We start from the raw sequence: 21,536 nt of genomic DNA, 5'->3' as shown, positions 1-21,536 counted from the left end.
TTTTTTCGGTTCCGATTTGTTTTTGTAAATTACAGTTTGGTTATTTTATTTTTTTATTTTTTTTAAATTCATCAATTATTACTTTCTAAATAGTGAACTTTAGTTTTCTATTCATCATATTAATGGAAGTGCCATGTATTGGAATTATATCTATTTGTTAAAATATTGAATATGTCGACAACAAGATCATTAAGCCTCAGGTGGTTGCTGATACGTAAAACGGGGTTGGTTTACGCAAAGGACAAAGGAACTTCAGTGTAATCAATGTGACTCGCTAATATAAATGGAATATTGGCTAAACATTAGTGGCAAAGATCGTTTTAATTGTTTTAGATAGATTATCAAACATTAAGGATTAAACACTAGCCTTGAAATTGTGATTGGACAGCTCACATACATTTTCATTTCATATAATCGTAAGTTGTATATTTATCACTTTTATACACATGAAAAAATACAACATATGTTTTTCATATGTTTCTGAAACATATGGAAAAAAAAACGTGTTTTTCATGTGTTTTTCATATGTTTAGGAGCACCGTGAAAACCTTTTGAAAATTAAAATAAAAATACATGATACTCTCTCATCAAAATAGTAATAGGTAAGCAAGTGTTTTCCAGATGATTTTGATGTTTATGTTTTTATTTGACTTCGGCCAAAGGTGCAGTTCGTGGAAATAGGTATATGTCCATACCGGTCATATGTTTCCATATGGTTTGAAACATATAAAAACATATACTACAATTGTTCCTGTGTAAATGGTTGTATTCAACATTTCAGATAGAAAATAATTCGGGTGATGTGTGTTTGTAGGAATAATTTGTTCATGGTTTAAATTTTTAAAAAAATATGTTAGAAAAAAACATCAGTTTGGCAGATTACAAAATAAGCTTTGAAAACTACTAATTCATATGTACCTGCTACCATACTTGTAATTAAAAATGATTCAACAAATCAAACAAACTTTAAATCATCGGTTTTCATTTTTTTTGTCAACCATTCCGGTGCACCTGGTCCATGCTTCCAGTTTATAGTAGAGTCCGAGTTGTTGCTCATTTGTTTTTGTTACTTTGTATTATTTATGTTCTTTATTGTGTATGTCTGTTTTCCATGTCTGGTCTTTCTTCCTGGATTACATTCTTTGGATTACCGGTAGAACCTTGATTCCCTTGATTACTCTTTCAATTACAAAGGCACTGATCGAGTACTGAAACTTTCTGAGGCACTTGGTCACTGATGTCAGGTTGTTGTGATAACGAAATATATCCGCGCGAAGTGAGTTAAAATTTATATACAAAAAAGGTGTCAGTTTTTTATGTTATTCGTATTTATTCAAAGATGTATCGAGAGCAAACTTGATATTTTCGTTCATCTTACTTTATTTTTTGATTTGCGTATTTGCTTGTTTTGTATTGTATTGTTTTTTAGTTTTTTGTTACTGTTTTTGATTTTGTTCATTTTTATCGTTCTTTCCTGTTGTCAGTTCGCATCCAACCAGTCATACCAAAAACTTTTACATTAGTAGGTAACGCCTTCCGTCAAGCTCGAGAAAAATAGTAGATAAAGATAATTACTTGACTGGAGTGAAAATAAATTGTCCAAGCTGTTGCTCTTGAGATAGAACATTCTAATTCCGCTAAGCATGTCGGACTAGTCCAATTATGTTCCACTGATCACACATTCATATGATAAATTGTACGAAATGTCTGTCATAGGAAGGTGAAACTATACAATAAATCAAGCAATCCAACCTTGTCATTTTTCCGGTGAAAGGAACAAAATTGTTCTGTCAATAACATAATTATATCATAGCTTCAGCATTAACATGAAATGAAACCAGATTTAATTGTTTATTATTCTCTTTAGCAGTTAATGCAAGGATGACTAACGGAACGGAAACGCTACTGTCTGAACATGACTATCTAATTATGTCTGTTTATCTTATTTTACTGGGTAAGTCCACGTAAGTCTTACTGTTCAGCATTCCCACCAGTCAGGTTTATGAAACTACTATCTAAATACAGTTACAAATTCAAGTGTTTAAATGAGAATGTTTATTAGTGCAGTTATATTTTGTTTTTAATTGGCTTTGGTGTTTTAAAAAAAATATCGAAGCACGAAATTCATATAACGTTCAAAAATTAACTTTCAAATACTGAACAGATGACGATTTGTTGTTTTAGGAATAACTGCTTTTGCAGCTAACTCATTCGTGATATATGTGCTATTGAGAGGAGAGCTGAGTTATCATCATATCCACAACAAACTTCTATTAAACATAGCCGTAGCTGACCTAATGTTATCATGTATTGCATTTCCACTGTTCGCATCATCCAGTGTAGCAAGACGGTAAGTATTTATTTACACATTTTTTTCGATGTTATGTTTAAATCCACGAATTATTTTTTATATTTAAGGAATGACTGTTATATTGCAAGTCAATGGAGAAATAACTTCAAATACATGGTTCTCCACCCAATAGCCTGCGTAACAGCCGAATTTCAAACGTGCACAAGAGGCACTGAGATTATTTCAATAGACCGGAAAAAAATACATCATTCATTACATAACACTATAATAATAAAGTTGAAAAAGACTTTCCGTTTATATATTACACCCTTCATTTCGTGCGTTAGAAAGCTAGAATATCGTGGCTTCTAGCAGATAATTTGACTGTCTTTTTTTATATAAGCCACTAAAATCCCAAAAATCTTTCGTAACACAGTGTTAGCCAATCAATTGCACGATAAGAGTGACGCTGACGATCAGCTGACTGTTCATATACTTGGTTTAATTGTCGTTTTCTTATATACTCAATACTGTTAGACCCGGTTTCCACTGATCTGTTTTTTTTTGGTTTTTTTTGGTTTTTTTTTTTTTTTTTGTAATACACGACGGACTGAGGGGTAACTTAAAGCCCTTAGCTATCATTTAGGGTCCCTCACGGACGGTGTGAAGCATCAAAGCGTTCACACAGTCCCCCGGCATAGTCATACCCGTGAATGTGGGTCATGGTGTATTCGGGGAAATTAGTGGTCATGTGACAACGTTCATTCATTAAATTCATTAAAAGCATCACACGTAATTTAATGTCGATCCGTGACCTAGTGATCAACTGGGTGTTGGTCAAAACAAAAAAACATCTCAAGCGCTGAATCCCAAAAGGGATTATCCACGGTTAAGAGCACACTGCCGGCATGCGCATCGATTATAAACAACCAATATTTCTAACTGTTTGTTTTTCATCTAGTTCCTTATGAATAAGTTTTACTTTCAAAATTTAACGAGTAAATCATTAAGAAAGGTAGATCACATTAGAGTCGCATTACAAAATTTGGTCTTTGAAATGATGGGCAAAAAATGTTTTAATCCAATCAAGAAGCATATTAGTCCAGAAATTAAATTATAGAAAGTGATTTTGATAAGTAATGTTTAATAGTCAAGTAGGATGCATGAAGTGCACAAGTCAAGAAAACATTGAAGATAGTTTAAACCGGACATCATGGTTTTTGGAGGTTAAAATTTGGCCAGTTGTGACTGTTAATTTACAGTTTCGAATATTCTAAGCCCAAAAGTTCATTTTGCGTAGTAAAATATGGTCGCTATTTTTATTTCAGCTGGCTGTTTTCAGATCTGGGATGTACTTTTGCTGGGTTCTGTATATTTTGCTTGGCTCAAAATGATATGAACAGCCATGCCGCCATAGCAATCTGTCGATACATCATTGTTTGTAAACCACAGTATGGTATGTCTTACTATACAAAAAAGACTTCTCTAAAGATCAAGAACTTAATCTTTTACAAAATGATTTTTTTTTCTTGATATTCTGACAGGGATATCTTTTCGGTACGACCGATGCTTATCATAACTAATATTTTAGTTCTTTTTCATGTCCTGTAGATATAATGAACAAAATGTTGATTTTTTAATGCTGTCGACCTGATCCGTTTAAGGATGATGCCGACGTACATCTCAATTCCCTGAAGTCGATTCTTATATAATCAGTATAAACAAAAAACATGATATCTAAATTTGAATATATATTGGGTCGCTGTCGTACATTATGGATGCACGCTGGATGAATAGAATAAAAGAGTTAAGGTCTCCATGTTTTCAGACAAGCGACATGTAGTGATATTTATTGAAATGTATTGTTATACTTAAGATTTGTACAATAACCGATATATATACGTCAGTTGCGTTGCTTTGGTCGCGTTTTAACATTAACAGAAACATTATTGTCATGCGTGTAACACGAAAATGCGATTCATCTTTGATGTGTTGGGATCCCTTAATCAACCAAATCTAAGTTTTTTGTGTTACCAGCATTTCATCCAAAAAAATAAGTTATACCCAAGTTCCTCTCCCTAAAACGTAGCCTCCCTTAACGGTTTTATTGAACGCTTGATCAACACATCATCCAAGTTTGAAGAAAATCCAATAAATTATGAATGTGCCACAAAGACAATATTTTTTTCGAGTCAATCCAACAAAAGTATTCTTAGTCAATGGACATTCGTGAAAATTTGTAAAAATCAATCCCATCCAAAGTGTCATGGGTACTTACACTTTCTACAAATATACTGTGAAAGTATCAGTGTTCGTGTGGTATCAATTTTCGTGGGTTTAGTAAAAGAGGAAATTCGGTTCTCACCGAAAAGGAAAATTCCCATGCATTTGTATGATGGAGTTTTCAAATCCACGATTTCAAGAATCTACGAACTTTAAACCAAGAAAATTGGTACCCTAGAATAAAAGTGCTTTCACAGTAAGGAAAATACAATAATATGAAGTCGTTAACTTGGCGACGACAAAAATCCATCATTTTCTACCGAGAAATATTCCATTTTATTATACCTTATCACTATAATTATATCATTTCATTCTTAATATCAGTGAAATAGAAAAAAAAACAGGGATTCTGGTCTCATCTCTTAATATATCACTAATATTGTTAGCGATATCTTGCACTCGTAATTTCAGTACTTTATATTCGCATATGATTTGCATAATTATATTTTTATCCTCCACGTTATGCTGCAGATCTGTGCCGTGTTTACCGTCATAGCGTCATAGTTCTAGCTTCATACGTCATCAAAATGCGCCTCTTAAATATCATATACGTGTTTCTTGCTTGTATGAGAACGGGATGCTTACATAAAATGATTGTTTAGCATTGAACATTGCCCAGTTTAGTTTCCGATTTAGGCACAGGGGCTCGTTACAAGCCTGTATAGGTCATATACATTAGCAGGGTCCCGATATCTATAAATATGCATTGCCAGTTGTTTAATCTGGTTCCTAATCTGGTTCTCTGGTCAATAAGAGACCCAAAGATCGCTAAATACCTTGTTTAAAAATGACATACACGTCTATGTGTTTTTTTTTGTTTTTTTTTTTTTTGTTTTTTGTTTTGTTTTGTTTTGTTTTTTTTGGGGGGGGATTTTTTTTTTTTTTTTTTCGTTTTTGTTTTTGTTTTGTTTGAGAACGGGAAGTTTACATCAAAAGTTGGAATGAACGGTTAGCATTAAATTTGTGTAATATTACCAAGTTTCCGATTCATACACAGGGGCTTGCTTCAACTGCTTATACAAGTCATAAACGTTGTCATGACTTCGATATCTATATATTAAGCTGGTTCCGGGTAACCAGAAAACATTCGGGTCATCACGGTCACGAAAAAGTACGCAATCATATCAAGGGAACCAAGATTCTAGCGGAAGTCATCCGATTTTAGAGCATATCGCATTCGGGCCATTTCGGATGTTGAAAGTAAGCCAAAATCAGTGGTAGAGAATATTTGACGATTAGCGACTTCAAAAACTTCAGTCTTTGATTTTTTATAGTTGTCAAATAACTGTTACGGCTTAAAAAAATCTCCTTGACAACAAGAAACAAAATGCTTGTGTAAACTGAAAATATCTGAAGAACATCTAAATGTTGGTTCGCTTTTCTAATATGCGTCGGACTATCTGCTAAACAGAAATTTCGTCTACTTTATGATTTTGTTTTCTGTTTTCTTGTTGTCTTTACAGAGTACTATCTAAAGAGAAATAAGTTTGTTGCACTGATATTTGTAGCAGTTTGGGGGCATACGATATTTTTCACATCGTTGCCTTTGTTTGGATGGAGTCGATATACACAGGAAGCTTTCGGAACCTCCTGTACCATAGACTGGATCGACACTTCTCCTCCTATCCTCGCCTACAACATCATTATTGTAATAACATGTTACTGCATGCATGTTGTTATTTTCATATTTTGTTATTACTGTGTTATAAAAGAATTCACTGTTGCATCGCAATGCATTGTCAGAATGAGAGACGAAGTCATAGTTGATGCGGAAACGCAGAAATTAGAAGTGATCCTCAAATGTCATAAAACAATGACTTACAGGAAGGTTACCATGGTACGTATAATGTTGAGCTTAAGAAAATTAATCAACGAAATAATTGTAAATGTTGAAGAAATAAAATACAAAACTATGTTGAATAATAGCACAAGTTGACACATTTTATCAATTGTTTCTAAAAAAAAACAGAAAACTTTAAATGCAAGAAAAAGTTTGAAATGTAAATATTTGCCTCAATATGCCGCTTAGAACAACAACAAAAAAAAACAAAACAATTGCATTTGTAATACTGATTAAATCTAGCAACACTAATTTTTTTTCAAATTGTAGCCTTAATAACAAGATAGGTATGAAGTGTAATAACAAAATTACCTAACTGATAAAATCTACGCAATGGCCAAAAGTAATAATCAAAGGGAAAGCCCAAATAATAAATAGCAATATCGGGATAAAAACCGAAATGGCATGAACCACACTTGATACAGGCAAATCTAAAAGGAAAGGAGATTTAAACCAGGTTTTATAAACCTCCCGCTTCCATTACGGTTTATTTTGTCTGGTTTGTTTCAAAACAATTTGGCAGTAGTACACAAAAAGCTTAATTACTCTTTCATTTTTTCTGGATCTTTCATTACAAACTTTTTTAAATTGCTTTCAGGAGACAAATTATTTTGTCACGAAATTTAAATAATTTCGACAAAAAAAAATAGAAAAGGTATACCGATTGCAAGGTTAATCCCATTGCATAATGCAATTTATATCAATGTGCATCATTACATTGTTGACGCATTTCTGAAACGAAGTAGTTTTCTGGGTTCAAAATGTACCTGTATGTTCATTACTGCTTGATACACTTTATAAATAAAAAAAAATATTCAAAATGTCTATTTGTTTTGTTTTTGTTTTTGTTTTTTTTTTCTGTTTAACCCTTATCCATTATTTATACAATTAACAAAAAACATTAAGAAAAACAGAGAATGTTACCAATAACCGATTTAAAATATCACATGTATTAAATTATTCTATATGCTTTAAAATGCGTACTGTTTTATTTAAAGAAATCTTTTATTTCAAGGCCTCGATTGGAATGGTTTGTGCCTTCATGATAGCTTGGACTCCTTATGCCATACTAAGTGTATATGTTATGTTCAACCCACGTGCTCCAGCATGGGCACTGGTAGCCCCCACGATGTTTGCTAAGAGTAGCACCGTTCTAAGCCCACTGTCTTGTGCTTTACTTAGCGGATGTTTTAGGAAGGCAGTAAAGAAGATTTTTTGTCGCCGCCGTATAAGAGAATCGTTAAGCCCTTATGAGACAATGACTCTCAGTGACCGACAACACCTAGCCTCTCTAAGTAGGTGAGATGTGAGTGTCAATGAAAATATCACACTAGTAAAATATTCATAACCAGATGAAGACAAATAAAAACAGGAACTTGAACATTTGCCATTGACAATTTATTGGTTCAATGCAACATACTTTCGAAATTATATATTAATATTTTAAATTATAAAAATGAAGACTGCTTTTGAGAAATGCTTCTTGGTATTCAAGATGGGGAAGAGTAATCAAGGGAACCAAGGTTATAGCGGCAATCAAAAGAATATAATCCAGGGACAAAGACCAGACACGGAAAACAGACACACACAACAAAGAACATGAAGTAACTAAAATCATACATACAAAGTAACAAAAGCAAATGAGCAACTCAGACTCCACTAAAAACTGGGAGCATGGACCAGGTGCACCGGTAGGGTAAGCGTCCTCTGCTTTTCTAGAAACACCCGCCGAGTTGCTCATAAAAAGTCAAGTCCGGGGTAAACAAACGAGGAAAGGTAAACTATGACCCGTTGAATAAATCAGTTTTCATGATGCTGATGGATACATCATAACGATCCACGAGTTCATGATGACGACCATAAAACTTCTGTAGTGATGACTTGTAGCAACATAGAACCCTATTTGTTAGAGTTCTAGCGCGATGCAAAAAGTCTGCGTAGCTTCTGCAAGCTCTGGCATAACGTATGAGTTGTGATATGAACACTCCATACGCAGGAGTCGAAGGGATGTTGCCACAGATGAAAGGAAAGTTGACAATTTTGAATGAAAAGTCATCACGTTTGTCGTAAAGTTTGGTCAATAGTTTTCCTTTACCATCGATTTCTAAGTATAGGTCAAGATATGAGGCTGACTTCACAGTGTCTGTAGTATCCTTTATCTCAAGTTCTTTTGGGTAGATGCGATGTATCAAATCCCCGAAATTAGGATTGTTTAAAGAACGACAAATGTAACTATATATGTGTTATTAAGAGAATTACTCCAACAGGTTTACTCGTTCAATGGAGATTTTTGCAGCCCATGTCATAAAAGTCTATTTTTTCTTTTTAACTTTCCATTAATCGATTACAGTTTTCAAGTAAAAAGCAAGAACAGCAAAATTTTAACCTTTTGCCTCTTCAGGGGCAAAAACTCTTATGAGGAGTAGTACAACTTGAAACGAATGGAATTTGTCATATGGATCATTTCAATAACTCCAAGTACTGTTTTCAAGACGATGAAAATCGTAAAAAAATACATGGGTTTTCAAGATGAATAAGTCATATACCCGGTTTGGCATTACATTATCGAAAAGTTTTAAGACTTTGCCAATGAAATAATTTCACTGAAAGTTTTTTTTCTATCTTTTTAGCTTTTCAAAACCAAAGAACAAAAATCGTCAAATTCTGACCTTCGTGGGGATAAAAGGCGTTTTTACAATAGCAGACTTAGTTCTATATTTTTTATGATGCAAGGGACTATTTTTGTTCTTAAAGAAACGTTGATAACGTTTATAAAAACGTTTATAAAATAGGGCATTTACAATCATTTTCATTTAACATACAATGTCATAACATTTCAGGGAAGGATATGTTCAGCTGCACAAAGGAGAATTGACCATTAACGATATTTACATTGGAAACGTGGAAATAAATTATCCTACATACGAAATGACAATGGCCCGAATGTCCACGCAAGGACAGTAAATAGGAAGTGACCATTTATTTCGTAGAGTACAAGTACTCGTTTCAATGTGATTTTTTTAATTTACTTACCACATGGATTTGTGTTATAGATGTTATTCTTAGTTTGTTTAAATTAGAGTAACTGTACCACAATACTTGATGTCCACGTTATGGTGTTATATTTCTATTAGCATGTAAATATGGTACATGATTACTATTTTCAATTATGAATATTCCATAAACATGTTGTAGCTATCGTAAACACATGGATACCAATCGATTTGACAGAATACAGAGCGGATTAAAGGTGTATGTGTGGTTTGTTTGTTTGGTTTTTCTTGGTTTTTTTTTTTTTTTATTCCATTAATTTTCGATTTCTAATATCCAGAACATCAATTTTGACAGAACTGCAACCCTATTTACTTCGAATACTGAAACCGAATATTACAATCTTTTAAATTGTCGATTTTTAGGATGGATGCAGCCATTTAAATGCAATGTCTATTTCATTGAAACAGGGGCTACGTGACAAGAAAAAACAACAGTGTAGACGTTTTCAGATTTATTTTTTTTTTTTTTTTTTTTTTTTTTTTTTTTTTTGTGACTGTGCATATACATCATCTTAAATAACAGTGTTTAATCCTATATTAGAAAGAGTATATGTGACAAGTCGGTTATTTCCTCACTTGTTCACCATTTGATTCCGCACTTTCGTTTTCAGTACATGCACGTTTTAAAATTTTAGTCTTGATTAGGCATCGACCATTTACTTATCGAGGAGAGCTTAATTTGATTGGGAGAAAAATATATAAGTTTTTTAGAATTGTTTTTACTCATCTATTGAAAACAAATATTGATTCTACATATTCCCAATATTTAACAAGGCAGATTTTCAAATAACAAGAGGCTCCCAGGAGTTTGAATCGCTCACTTTGTTAAATGTTTGCCTTTCAAGGGAAATAACTGTAACAAGGAATTATCTGACAATTTTTAAAAGAATTTGGTAGGACTTGTCATAAGGATCATTCCATCAAATGATATTTTCATTCTATCTATTATAGTTTTCAAGATATTGGCTGAAAACTGCTATAAAATATATTTTTATTACCTTCAAGGTCAATTATTACTCTAACAAGGAGTCGTCCGAAAAATTTGATCCCTAAAAACTTTTGTTGGCGTTATCATAAGGGTTATTTTACCAACTGAAAGTTTCAATTATCTATCATAGTTTTCAAGATATTTGCTGAAAACTATGAAAAAACGTCATTTTTCACCTTTCAAGGACAATAACTCTTACATGGTGCCGTCATACAACTTTGATTCTTTGGAGACTTTTGTGGGTCTTAAAATAAGGATCATTTCAGCAATTGAAAGAATTTGACTTAATGGCTTTATATATATCATATATATATATGAGAAAAACTTCTGACTGAACCTTTTGTTCTATTTTTTGTAACAGCAGCTATGGTTTTCCACAGATCAAAAATCCCTACTTTAGTTCTATGAAAAATACCCTAAGGAACATTCATGCCAAGTCTGGTTTCTATTGGTCAAGTTGTGCCAGAGGAGAAATAACATTAACAATAGCAAAAAAAAAAACATCAAAAAAGGGCAATAACTCCAATATGGTTTCACAGATTAAAAACGAAAATTTCACCACTGATAGATCATGCTGAACACTTTAACCTTATGTCAGAATTTGGCTAAACCTAACGATTTTGGAGATATGTGCGAAAAACAACTGTCTGGCCCCTACGTTCTATTTTAGTAACGGTGGCCATGTTTTCGCCGGATAAAAAAAAACACATAAATAGACGATGTATGATATTTTTAAGAGGTACATTAAAGCGATCTTTGGGTCACTTATGATATTGACCAGGGAACAAGATTAGGAACCAGATTAAACAACTGGCAATTTCCAGCTGGGTAATGTTCAATGCTACTTGATCATTCCCGTTCAAGAAACACACGTGCATGATATTTAAGAGGTACATTTTTATCTCGTTTGAAGGTAGAACTATGATGCTAAGGCGGTAAACACGGCAGGGACCTGCAGCATTACATGCAAATCATATGAGAATGCAAAGAACTGAAATTACGAGTTCAAGAAGCCGCTAACAATATTACCGACTTCAACTAGTAAAACTATAATTTTATAATCGCATTGGTCAAATTCCGGACAGATTCTTCCAACTAGTGCCTCCGAGGTTTTCTTTTGTGTAACTAAAAAAACTGACGAGTTCTGGCTCTTAATCGACAATGATAGTCGGATTATACTCAAAAAGTACTTACTATGTATTGAAAACAAGTTACTTACCCCGATTTTTATGAAAAATGAAAATAATTCAAGATTAAGTTTATTTTCACATTAACCTATCACAACGTTTTTTTTTACTTTAAAGATAACTGAATAAATTCTTCGGTTTCCTATTTTTTACGTCTTCTTGACGCCTGCTACATTTAATTCCAGATCATTTCATCAAAAGGGGAAATAGTAATTTAATAAGTAAGTGGTAAGGTCAGGGAATCTCGTTCTCCACCGCGTGATAATTTTATCGATAAACTAACATAGGATTTATATATATTTAACTCCTTGAACTGACTAATTAACAAGTTTGCTATCTCTTAAACTATAGATCTCGGGTGGATTTAAACTCAATTAAAGTTGAGTTCAGGAAAGAGTAATCAAGGGAACCAAGGTTATGGTGGTAATCAAAAGAATGTAATCCAGGGACAAAGACCAGACATGGAAAACAGATATACACAACAAAGAACATAAAGTAACTAAAATCATACATACAAAGTAACAAAAGCAAATGAGCAACTCGGACTCCACTTAAAACTGGGAACATAGAACAGGTGCTTTAGGAGTTTAGGAATCCAGTACATAGACGGTAAATCACAATCATCATCCTTGGTAGAGAGACCAAAAGAGGATAGCACAGATTTATGCTTTTCCACAATCTCTTCTTTGGAGAGTGTCGTAGCAGTATAGGTCTTATCACTGATATTATTTCCTACGTCTACCTCTGATAATTATGCATACTGTTAACAACGAACGATGCTTGGCAAAAACCACAGGAGAGTAAATAAGTTAACTGGATGACTTCAAAGGCGAAAAGTAAACCAAGATATATAAAATCATTAATGAACTGTTAGAAATGGTGAAGGATATATATATATATAAGGGCGCAACAAAATGTTCTTATTCAATCACTTCCTCAAAATGGAAATACACAAAAGAAATGGGTACTGTGCATACTACTAATATGTACAACAGAAAAAGAATAAAATAAGTGTTCCAAATTTATTTAAACGTAAAGGCCTAAACTTTATGTATCCAAGAGTAAGTTTCTAGGCCAAACAATATTTTCATTTCATATAATTAGACATAGGCTATTTATTAGTTTCAAATTGGAAAAACAGCAATGGTCCGTTTTATTATCTAAATTTAGCAAGATGGGCCAATTGGCATTACTTTATCCAGAAAGAAATAGTCATTATTGCAACATTAAAGTAATCCCTTTCATTGTACTGATTAGTCCACTGTGGACAATATTTGTGATTTTTGTGATCACTGAGTGATAAACCACTTCCTCAGAAAGCTTAATCCCATTTGCCCTCATAAATCCAAGTTTAACATCTAATTACATAATTATTCATCCTTACTATTTTAGTGCTAATGCACTTTTGTGTACTTTTTTTCTATGATGACTTAGTAAATTATGGAAAATTTAGTGTTTTGGACTTTTTGTTTTTAAACAGAACATTTTGCTGCAATATTTTTAAGCAATTCTAAGTCCTGCTTTTTTATTACAATTTTACACTTTTTTAACCTAATTCTCCATGAAAATCAATGGGTAGCTAATAAATATAGTCTTCATGATCATAGATTAATGGAAACTTGAAGCTTGTAATTAAAATACCAGAAAAACTGTGAGAAAAACAAAGCAGAACGTGCACAATGGCATCATGTAATGAAGAATCTGTGAAAGTTTCATCAAATTCCATTCAAGGATTTCAGTGGAGTTGCAGATTAGATCAAATCAACAGATGAACTGACGGAGATGGAATGGACACCATGATCACTAGATACCTCCTGCTTTTCAAACAGGGTTTTAAAAATCTGAATCGAATAAAAACACTTAAAATAACTTTTTTTTTAATTGCCAAATGACAAAAGTGTGACTGTCAAGATTTGTTCTTATCTTAATTGTGAAGAAAACACAAAGCCAAAAACTTACACTGCAGTATTTTTTTTTTGGTCTTTTTAAGGCATTTAATTTTAGAGATATGGCATCAGGGTTTTTTGTTTCCTTATTGGGCCTGCTTACTCATGTAATAAGACATCTATTAAATAAAAGCACTCATTAAAAATAGAGGTATTAAAAATCATTTTATTATCAGCCATGTTGCCAGCAACTTTTGAACCATTGTTGGTATAAAGAAAATTAAAGCAAGAATTAAAAATAAAACTTGAGGAGGCCTAAATCACTAGTTCACCTAAACATTCAAGTAAAAAACTATAATCAGTGACATAGTTGGTGGCAGCAATTCACTTAAACTTTCTAGTTTTCAACAAAAGAAAAGCTCATGTTTTTAAAAGAAGGCTTAAAGGCTCTCATGTGTTTTGTTGTCTTAAAGTCAAACAAAAAGTTTATGCATATACATCTAGCAGGTATGCCACTGCACATCAATCCAGTCGGACTTTTTTTTAAGAATAAAGTAGAGATTACCATTGACTGAAAGCAGAAATTACCAAGGACTGAAAGTTAATCAAGGAGAAGCATTTTTGTTATCCAAGGACCACTTATATGAAAGAAACAAAAGCAAACTGAAAATAATTGTGTATGCTACTTTCCTGTGCATACTGTTTGTTCCAAAAGAGAAAGTAAAGTAATCAAGGATTACCAACCACATAACAACATTTTCAGCATTCAATTAAAACTGAGTGGCTAAGATATATACATACAAGTGCTAGGACTTCGAGGCAACAATTCTCTGAGGTTTTTCATATTTAAAGACAACACTAAACATATCTCCTCCAAGTCTATTGGCCAGCCATCTGTTCTTTATTACAGCTACTTTTAATGATTCGCAGCTGAATGCAGCATTAAAGTTTGTATGAATGGCTCTACCCATTCCCTCTATAACTATCAAGTCAGCCTCTTGTTCCTTGATCAATGCCTCCAACTCACAATCAATCAGTCTGAAATAATGATAATTCATTTATTGAAGTAAAAATTAGGTTTAGAAACAATGTCCTGCCTTCATCGAAGAAAAAATAAAACATATTTATAAATGGCACCAGTACCTCTTAAAATGAATGTATATGCTATGTCAAAATTATAAAAAAAAGTTACAACTTGAATGTTTTTCATTTTATCCAGCTATCTTCAAGAGTGATTTACTTAAGTACAACTAAGCCTTAAATCCAGCCAGAAGCTTATGATTACTGATTCACACATATCTTATTCCCAAAAATCTTTTGATTGGAAATTCTTCAGCAGGCCTCATGGCAACTGTATTTGACAATAAGAGCACAAATTAAAGTTGGACACTACAGATATTAAATTTTGGTTACCTTCTACTACAGAAAAGTACATGAAAATTTCCCAACATAATTTTCACACTATGACATGTAAAACTTATTACATGATATAAAGTAGATCCAAGGAAATGAATGCAGGAAGAGTTGTTTTTAGGACATAACAAATGTGTTTGAACAGTTTCATCATCCTCATGAGATATGATGAATCACCCTTGCATGGATTTTAGTCCCTACCACGCTTAAAAATCCTGAAATGGTGTTTCAATGAAAAAGTGATATCCTTCTTAATGACTCTAGTCCAGGAATTATTTCTTCTCTCATCTTTTGATCAAGATACAATTTTCAGGACAAGAAATTTTTATCAATCAAACCTAAAGTGAAACTAATGCAACCTTGACATTACTAGACAAACTCGACTTATCATGTTGTTTGCTATAACACTAGGAAAACAAATTTTCCCTCGCTTTCTTGGCCATGGTAGATCACAAAATGATTAGCACTGTCAAGGTCAAAGTAGTTTCACTGTTAGTCCAAGCAATTATTGAAATATGGAGTTGGAATGTACAACTCCTTGTTTTTATAGAATTAGAAGTGTTTGATGGTAATACCTGTGTTTAATTAGATTCTACTTATGAGTTTAAGTGAGGCATCCCTAAATCTGGGATCAACCTTTTAGTGTTTATATACTAGTTGGGCTTCATATTTGATAGTGTAAGCAAGCTTCTGTGGGTGGATAAGTCACCTCACTTAGACAAATTATTCTGACTCTGAGCAAGCAAGTCAGCACTGTATCCCCTACATAATTATGGCTGGTGATCCACATCTAGAAGTGATTACCTTAAATCAAGGCATGGTGATCCCTGTCTAGAAGTGATTACCTCAATTCAAGGCACAGTGATCCCTGTCTAGAATTGATTACCTTAAATCAAGGCACGGTGATCCCTGTCTAGAAGTGATTACCTCAATTCAAGGCACGGTGATCCCTGTCTAGAAGTGATTACCTTAAAACAAGGCACGGTGATCCCTGTCTAGAAGTGATTACCTTAAATCAAGGCACAGTGATCCCTGTCTAGAAGTGATTACCTTAAATCAAGGCACGGTGATCCCTGTCTAGAAGTGATTACCTTAAATCAAGGCACGGTGATCCCTGTCTAGAAGTGATTACCTCAATTCAAGGCACAGTGATCCCTGTCTAGAATTGATTACCTTAAATCAAGGCACGGTGATCCCTGTCTAGAAGTGGTTACCTTAAATCAAGGCACGGTGATCCCTGTCTAGAAGTAATTACCTCAAATCAAGGCACTGTGATCCCTGTCTAGAAGTGATTACCTTAAATCAAGGCACGGTGATCCCTGTCCTGATTCTCTCACCATCAGTCTTCCTTCATCAAATGCAGTCTGTATATCACTACACATCTGTCCAACACGTTTCACCAGAATAACTAACTCACTATATATCACATCATTTAAGGCAGGTCGTGAATTGGCACATAATATCACCTATGGAAGAGTAATCAAGGGAACCAAGGTTATAGCGGTAATCAAAAGAATGTAATTCAGGGACAAAGACCTGACATGAAAACAGACACACAACAAACAACATCAAGTAACTAAAATCATACATACAAAGTAACAAAAGCAATGAGCAACTCGGACTCCATTAAAAACTGGGAGCATGGACCAGGTGCACCAGTAGGGTAAGTGTCCTCTGCTTTTCTAGAAACACCCGCCAAGTTGCTCATAAAAAGTCAAGTCCGGGGTAGACAAACGAGGAAAGGTAAACTATGACCCGTTGAATAAATCAGTTTTCATGATGCTGATGGATACATCATAACGATCCACGAGTTCATGATGATGACCATAAAACTTCTGTAGTGATGACTTGTAGCAACATAACCCTGTTCCAGAAGCCTATTTGTTAGAGTTCTAGCACGATGCAAAAAGTCTGCATAGTTTTAGCAAGCTTTGGCATAACGTATCAGCTGAAGGGATGTTGCCACAGCTGAAAGGAAAGTTGACAATTCTGAATGAAAAGTCATCATGTTTGTTGTAAAGTTTGGTCAATAGTTTTCCTTTACCGTCAATTTCTAAGTGTAGGTCAAGATATATGAGGCTGACTTCACAGTGCCTATAGTGTCCTTTATCTCAAGTTCTTTGGGGTAGATGCGATGTATCAAATTCCCAAAATTAGGATTGTTTAAAGATAATATGTCATCTATATGGAAGTTAATGTGTAATATTTCAGATACGTGATGATAATGAAAACACCATCTTTCATTATATCAAAAGAGTAATACATTTTTGCCCCAATTGAATACAAAGACAATAAGTTTGTGAAAAATATGTTTATATTACTGGATATGGATTTTTCAGCTTGCAGACACAAAACATACTTTATTTTGTAAAAAAAAGACCACTACAACTCCACTCAAATCGATATAAAGGCAAATACAGAAACAGAACTTGACGTTGCATATTGTGCTTTGTATATTCCAACTCTGCTAACTGCTAAGTAGAAAGCTGACATACAGCAGTAACAAAAATTGCTTATTTACCAATCATTTAAGTTGAGCTGTGAGCCACATTTCATGCCATTCCCATTATAAAGAGCCAAAATTTTATGACAGAAATTTCATTAACATGCACTGAACAGAGAAAGTCTTAATCTTGAAAACAGAGAATTGAGAACAACACAACAACCAAAATTGCTAGCAAAATATGTCCAATCCAATCCAATATGAAGCTTCATAACAAATTCTAATATCATTTGATATGTAGTAGCTGATATATATGTACATGTAACAGACAGAATGGAATTAATGAGATACTTCATGAAGAACAGAAATAATGATTCCAATATACTATCTAGTCATTGAGTGGGTTATATCAACTCTGCTGCTCTTCACTATTATTACAACTACTTGAATAAATTTGAGAACAGCTAAAGATGAAATTGGTAAAAGCATTACAAAAAAAAGTGCAGAAAACTGTAAATTCACTAAAATTTTCTAAGTCCAAGGGCCGTAACTTCCGTAAAAATCATTCAACTGTAACCAAAATTAAACTTTATCTGTAACTTCTCATAGTGACTACATACAAAATATAAAATCAGTTGGTAAATGCAATACAAAAAAATGTGGAAAACTGTAAATTCACTGAAATTTTCTAAATCCAAGGGCCATAACTTCCGTAAAAATCATTCAACCCTAACAAATTTTAAATTTAATATGTAACTTCTCATAGTAAGACTACAAACAATATAAAATCAATTGGTAAAAGCATTACAAAATAAGAGGCTCCCAGGAGCCTGAATCACTCGCCTGGTTGAATTTTGCCTTTCAAGGGCAATACATTAAACAAGAAGTTGTCCAACAATTTTGACTCGAGAAAACTTTGATAGGACTTAATATAAGGATCATTTCAGCAAATTAAGATTTAAATCTATCATAGCTTTCAAGACATTGGCTGAAAACTGTTAAAAAAAAACCCTGTCATTTTCCCCTGTCAAGGGCAATAACTCTTAAAAGGCGGCGTCTGACAACTTTTATGCCAGAAGACTTTTGTAGTCCTAAAAATAAGGATCGTTTCAGCTAATGAAAGAATTTTGGCTAAACCTAACGGTTTTGGAGATATATGCTAAAAACTACTGTCTAGTCCCTATGTTCTATTTTTAGTAACGCCAGCCATGTTTTTGACGGATCAAAAATCCCCATATCAGTTCTATGCAGGATACCCCAAGGAACATTCGTACTGAGTTTGGTTTCAATTGGTCATGTAGTGTCAGAGGAGATGATTTTTGAAAGAAAAAACATTAAAAATAGCAAAAAAAACATTGAAAAGGGCAATAACTCTTAACATGGCTTCACAGATTAAAACGAAAATTTGACCACAAATAGATCTCATCATGCTGAACATTTTTACTCCATCAAAATTGGACTAAACTTAACAGTTTTGGAGATTTATGCGAAAAACTCTCTATTTCTATTTTCTATTTTTAGTAATGGCGGCCATGTTTTTAGATGGATAAAAAAATCCCCAAATTAATTCTACACAGGATACCCCAAGGAACATTCATACCAAGTTTGGTTCCAATTGGTCAAGTAGTTTCAGAGGAGAAGAGTTTTGAAAAATTGTTAAGGAAGATGATGGACTACGACGAAGTCCAAGGGCCATAACTTCAGTAAAAATCATTCAACCATAACCAAAGTCAAACTTAATCTATAACACTTCATAATAAGGCCACATACCAAAAATAAACTTACTTGGTAAAAGCAAAACCAAAAAAAGTGTGGACAGACGGATGCCTGGCATTTCCATGTCCCTCTGATGTGTCGCAGGGGACAACAAAGCAAATTTGTTGTAGTTTCATAATAATGCTTACATTGGTCCTTCTTTTAATGAGTTCTCTGACAAATGGCATAACACCCAGTATAATATCAGCACCACTGTTATCCACAAATATCACAGCACATTTATGTGGTTTATCTTGTAACCTTTGAAGCCAATTATCATAATTATCACATAACCAGGGGCGTCCTGAAAACAAAATTGTTTGGCACACTCAAAAGAATTTTCTCTAGTGGTTATAGAAAAAGATTAAGTATGACATGACTGATCAGTAATAATAGAACAAGCTTAATTGAGAATAACTGACTAGTGGTTATTGAAACCAGAGGCTTTCAAGAGCTTGAACCTATAAAAAATTGTTACCATGTGTACATATCATTAAAAAAAGTTGAACAAAAAGTAAATCATTTAAACAAAACCTTACTTATTTACAGCGAAAATATTCATACATTGGTTAAGAATAAGAAAAGAAATATCCAAAATTGATCAAGCACTTTCAATGGCTACTTGGAGAAGCTACAGCCATCTGAGCCAAACAAAATGTGGATCTCTTGTAGGTGGCAATGTGATCAACAACCCTACTTAGTCTCAAATTTTTGGCACTGGTGGTTCCTCTAAGTTGATCTTTGAAAATTAACCAATCAGAAGCCTAGAGGTTAGTCTCTGGCACTTATTTTGTTTAATTAAATGAAACTTTATAAAATTTTTGTACAGGCTCTTCCATTCATCAATCTTGCCAAGTTGAAGGGATTTTTATGTTGTTGAGCAAAATGTGATAGGGGTATATTCATTTCAACTGGTTTATGGCCCTGATAGTTCCCTAGTTTTATTTTACCCACTAAAAAGACTTATTGGCATATTTTTGTGTTAAAAGACATAAAAGTATAGACAAAAATGAAATACTAGCTGTTACAATATTAACATGTCAAAAACATGTATTGGAATATTTTTGTGTTAAAAGATGACTTAGCATAGCCAAAAATGAAATACTAGCTGTTACAACATTAACATGTCAAACTGACGACACAAAGTATCTATGCAACTTTTAACAATTTCTTACAAAATTAAGAGGTTTGCAGGTAGTTTTTTGAGCCACATGCTTCAACAAATTGAATTAATTTGTCAATAGCTGTCCTGATGCAAAACGCTTTTTATGTTTGAATATTAAAGTATGTTAAAGCTAAATTCTCTTGTAAGGAAAAAGGCTTTTTTCCCGAATTTGACAGAATTTTCAAACTTAAGTTTAATTTTGCAATAAGGTTTCCATGTTATGCATGAATGAACTGCTGAAAAGATTTTTTTGGCAAGGAAAGCACAATTTTACAAAACATTATGCACTATCCATACCAATTTGACTAAGATTATTTTCAGCCTGAACCAAAGTTTAGGATAGTTTTATGAGAGTGTCCAGCCCAATGCGGTTGACTTGATATGTATGACCCTAAGTGTGCCAAAACAGTTGATTGGGTACAATAGAACCAATTTAAATGGTTTAAATATGACTGACTTTTGTTAATATAATACTACAGCAGTGCTAGAGGTTGTCTGGCAAGCTATTTTCTGAAATGGTACCATCCTAACCTCTAGCATCTGACATGTTGAAAGCCACCACAAATGTGAATAAGTTAACAATATGTTTTCAAATATTTTAAGCCTTTTATTTACATAAAAGAAGTTTAACTGACTGAATATCAAGTGATAAAAATCCTAATTTTTTGTTGAATACCTAGTTAAACACTTGTATAAAGACAGTTATCAAAGTGACCAGCCATTTTGAATAAGGTCACTAATTTTATGGAATACAACATATTTTTGACAAAACGAACTTAAAGTTGGTAATGGCAATATGCTGGCTAATTTAACATTTTCGTGTCACAAATTAAAACTATAATTTTATCAACTGGATGTACCCATTCAAAATGCTGAAAACCAAAGTTATTTAAAATGCTTTTACAAAGGATTTCCAGGATTTCTGGATTTTCTCATCAGGTAGGTCATTTGTTTTGTTCAGTTCAGTCATTTCCTCCTGTGTTATGGTAAAGAAACTGTATAAAATATTTTAAATTTTAAATATTTTACTATAATTCTGCCGTCTTCAAAGAACGTCAGAATGAGCAGTTATACAATACGGTGCTCAGAAGAGGTTGGGGGATGGAGGAAAGGAATTCCAACCTGTTGCGTTGTAGGAGTAGTAATATAACAATGTTAATTGGGTATGATTGGTTGCCAAGCATTTGCCAGGTTGCTCCTTAGTATGTGTTATTTTGGTTATTATACATTGTT

At 33.3% G+C, this 21,536-nt stretch overlaps 2 protein-coding genes across 7 annotated transcripts in view; one reads left to right on the top strand and one right to left on the bottom strand.

Annotated features, from left to right (window-relative positions):
- The first annotated feature begins 134 nt into the window (after positions 1-134).
- On the top strand, positions 135-9,679 carry LOC148624588 (rhodopsin, G0-coupled-like). Its single transcript, XM_088567302.1, has 7 exons — positions 135-416; positions 1,868-1,954; positions 2,185-2,350; positions 3,619-3,746; positions 6,037-6,410; positions 7,429-7,712; positions 9,254-9,679. The coding sequence occupies exons 2-7, from the start codon at positions 1,882-1,884 to the stop codon at positions 9,375-9,377; spliced, it is 1,149 nt and encodes a 382-aa protein (XP_088423428.1). The 5' UTR covers positions 135-416; positions 1,868-1,881; the 3' UTR covers positions 9,378-9,679.
- Positions 9,680-9,917: 238 nt separating this feature from the next.
- Positions 9,918-21,536, bottom strand: part of LOC148624587 (4'-phosphopantetheine phosphatase-like) — a 31,107-nt gene continuing 19,488 nt past the window's right edge. For all 6 annotated transcript variants that reach the window (XM_088567296.1, XM_088567297.1, XM_088567298.1 and 3 more), the window contains exons 15-17: positions 19,288-19,442; positions 16,237-16,406; positions 9,918-14,565 (exon numbers count right to left, since the gene is read on the bottom strand). In XM_088567296.1, coding sequence (XP_088423422.1) covers positions 14,334-14,565; positions 16,237-16,406; positions 19,288-19,442 — 557 coding nt within the window. In that variant the 3' untranslated portion in view covers positions 9,918-14,333. The remainder of the gene's footprint in view (positions 14,566-16,236; positions 16,407-19,287; positions 19,443-21,536) is intronic.

Source organism: Perna viridis, chromosome 2 (genome assembly GCF_037379345.1).
Source record: "Perna viridis isolate PV_CMFRI_1.1 ecotype Kerala chromosome 2, ASM3737934v1, whole genome shotgun sequence".
Lineage (NCBI taxonomy): Eukaryota > Metazoa > Mollusca > Bivalvia > Mytilida > Mytilidae > Perna > Perna viridis.
This window is presented reverse-complemented; position numbering and strand designations above follow the sequence as displayed.

Excerpts from the sequence above, each read along its gene's own strand:
- LOC148624588 (XM_088567302.1), top strand. The coding sequence starts at position 1,882 with ATGACTAACGGAACGGAAACGCTACTGTCTGAACATGACTATCTAATT. Across the intron at positions 1,955-2,184 it reads TGTTTATCTTATTTTACTGG|GAATAACTGCTTTTGCAGCT; the intron begins GTAAGTCCACGT and ends TTGTTGTTTTAG. Across the intron at positions 3,747-6,036 it reads TGTTTGTAAACCACAGTATG|AGTACTATCTAAAGAGAAAT; the intron begins GTATGTCTTACT and ends TTGTCTTTACAG.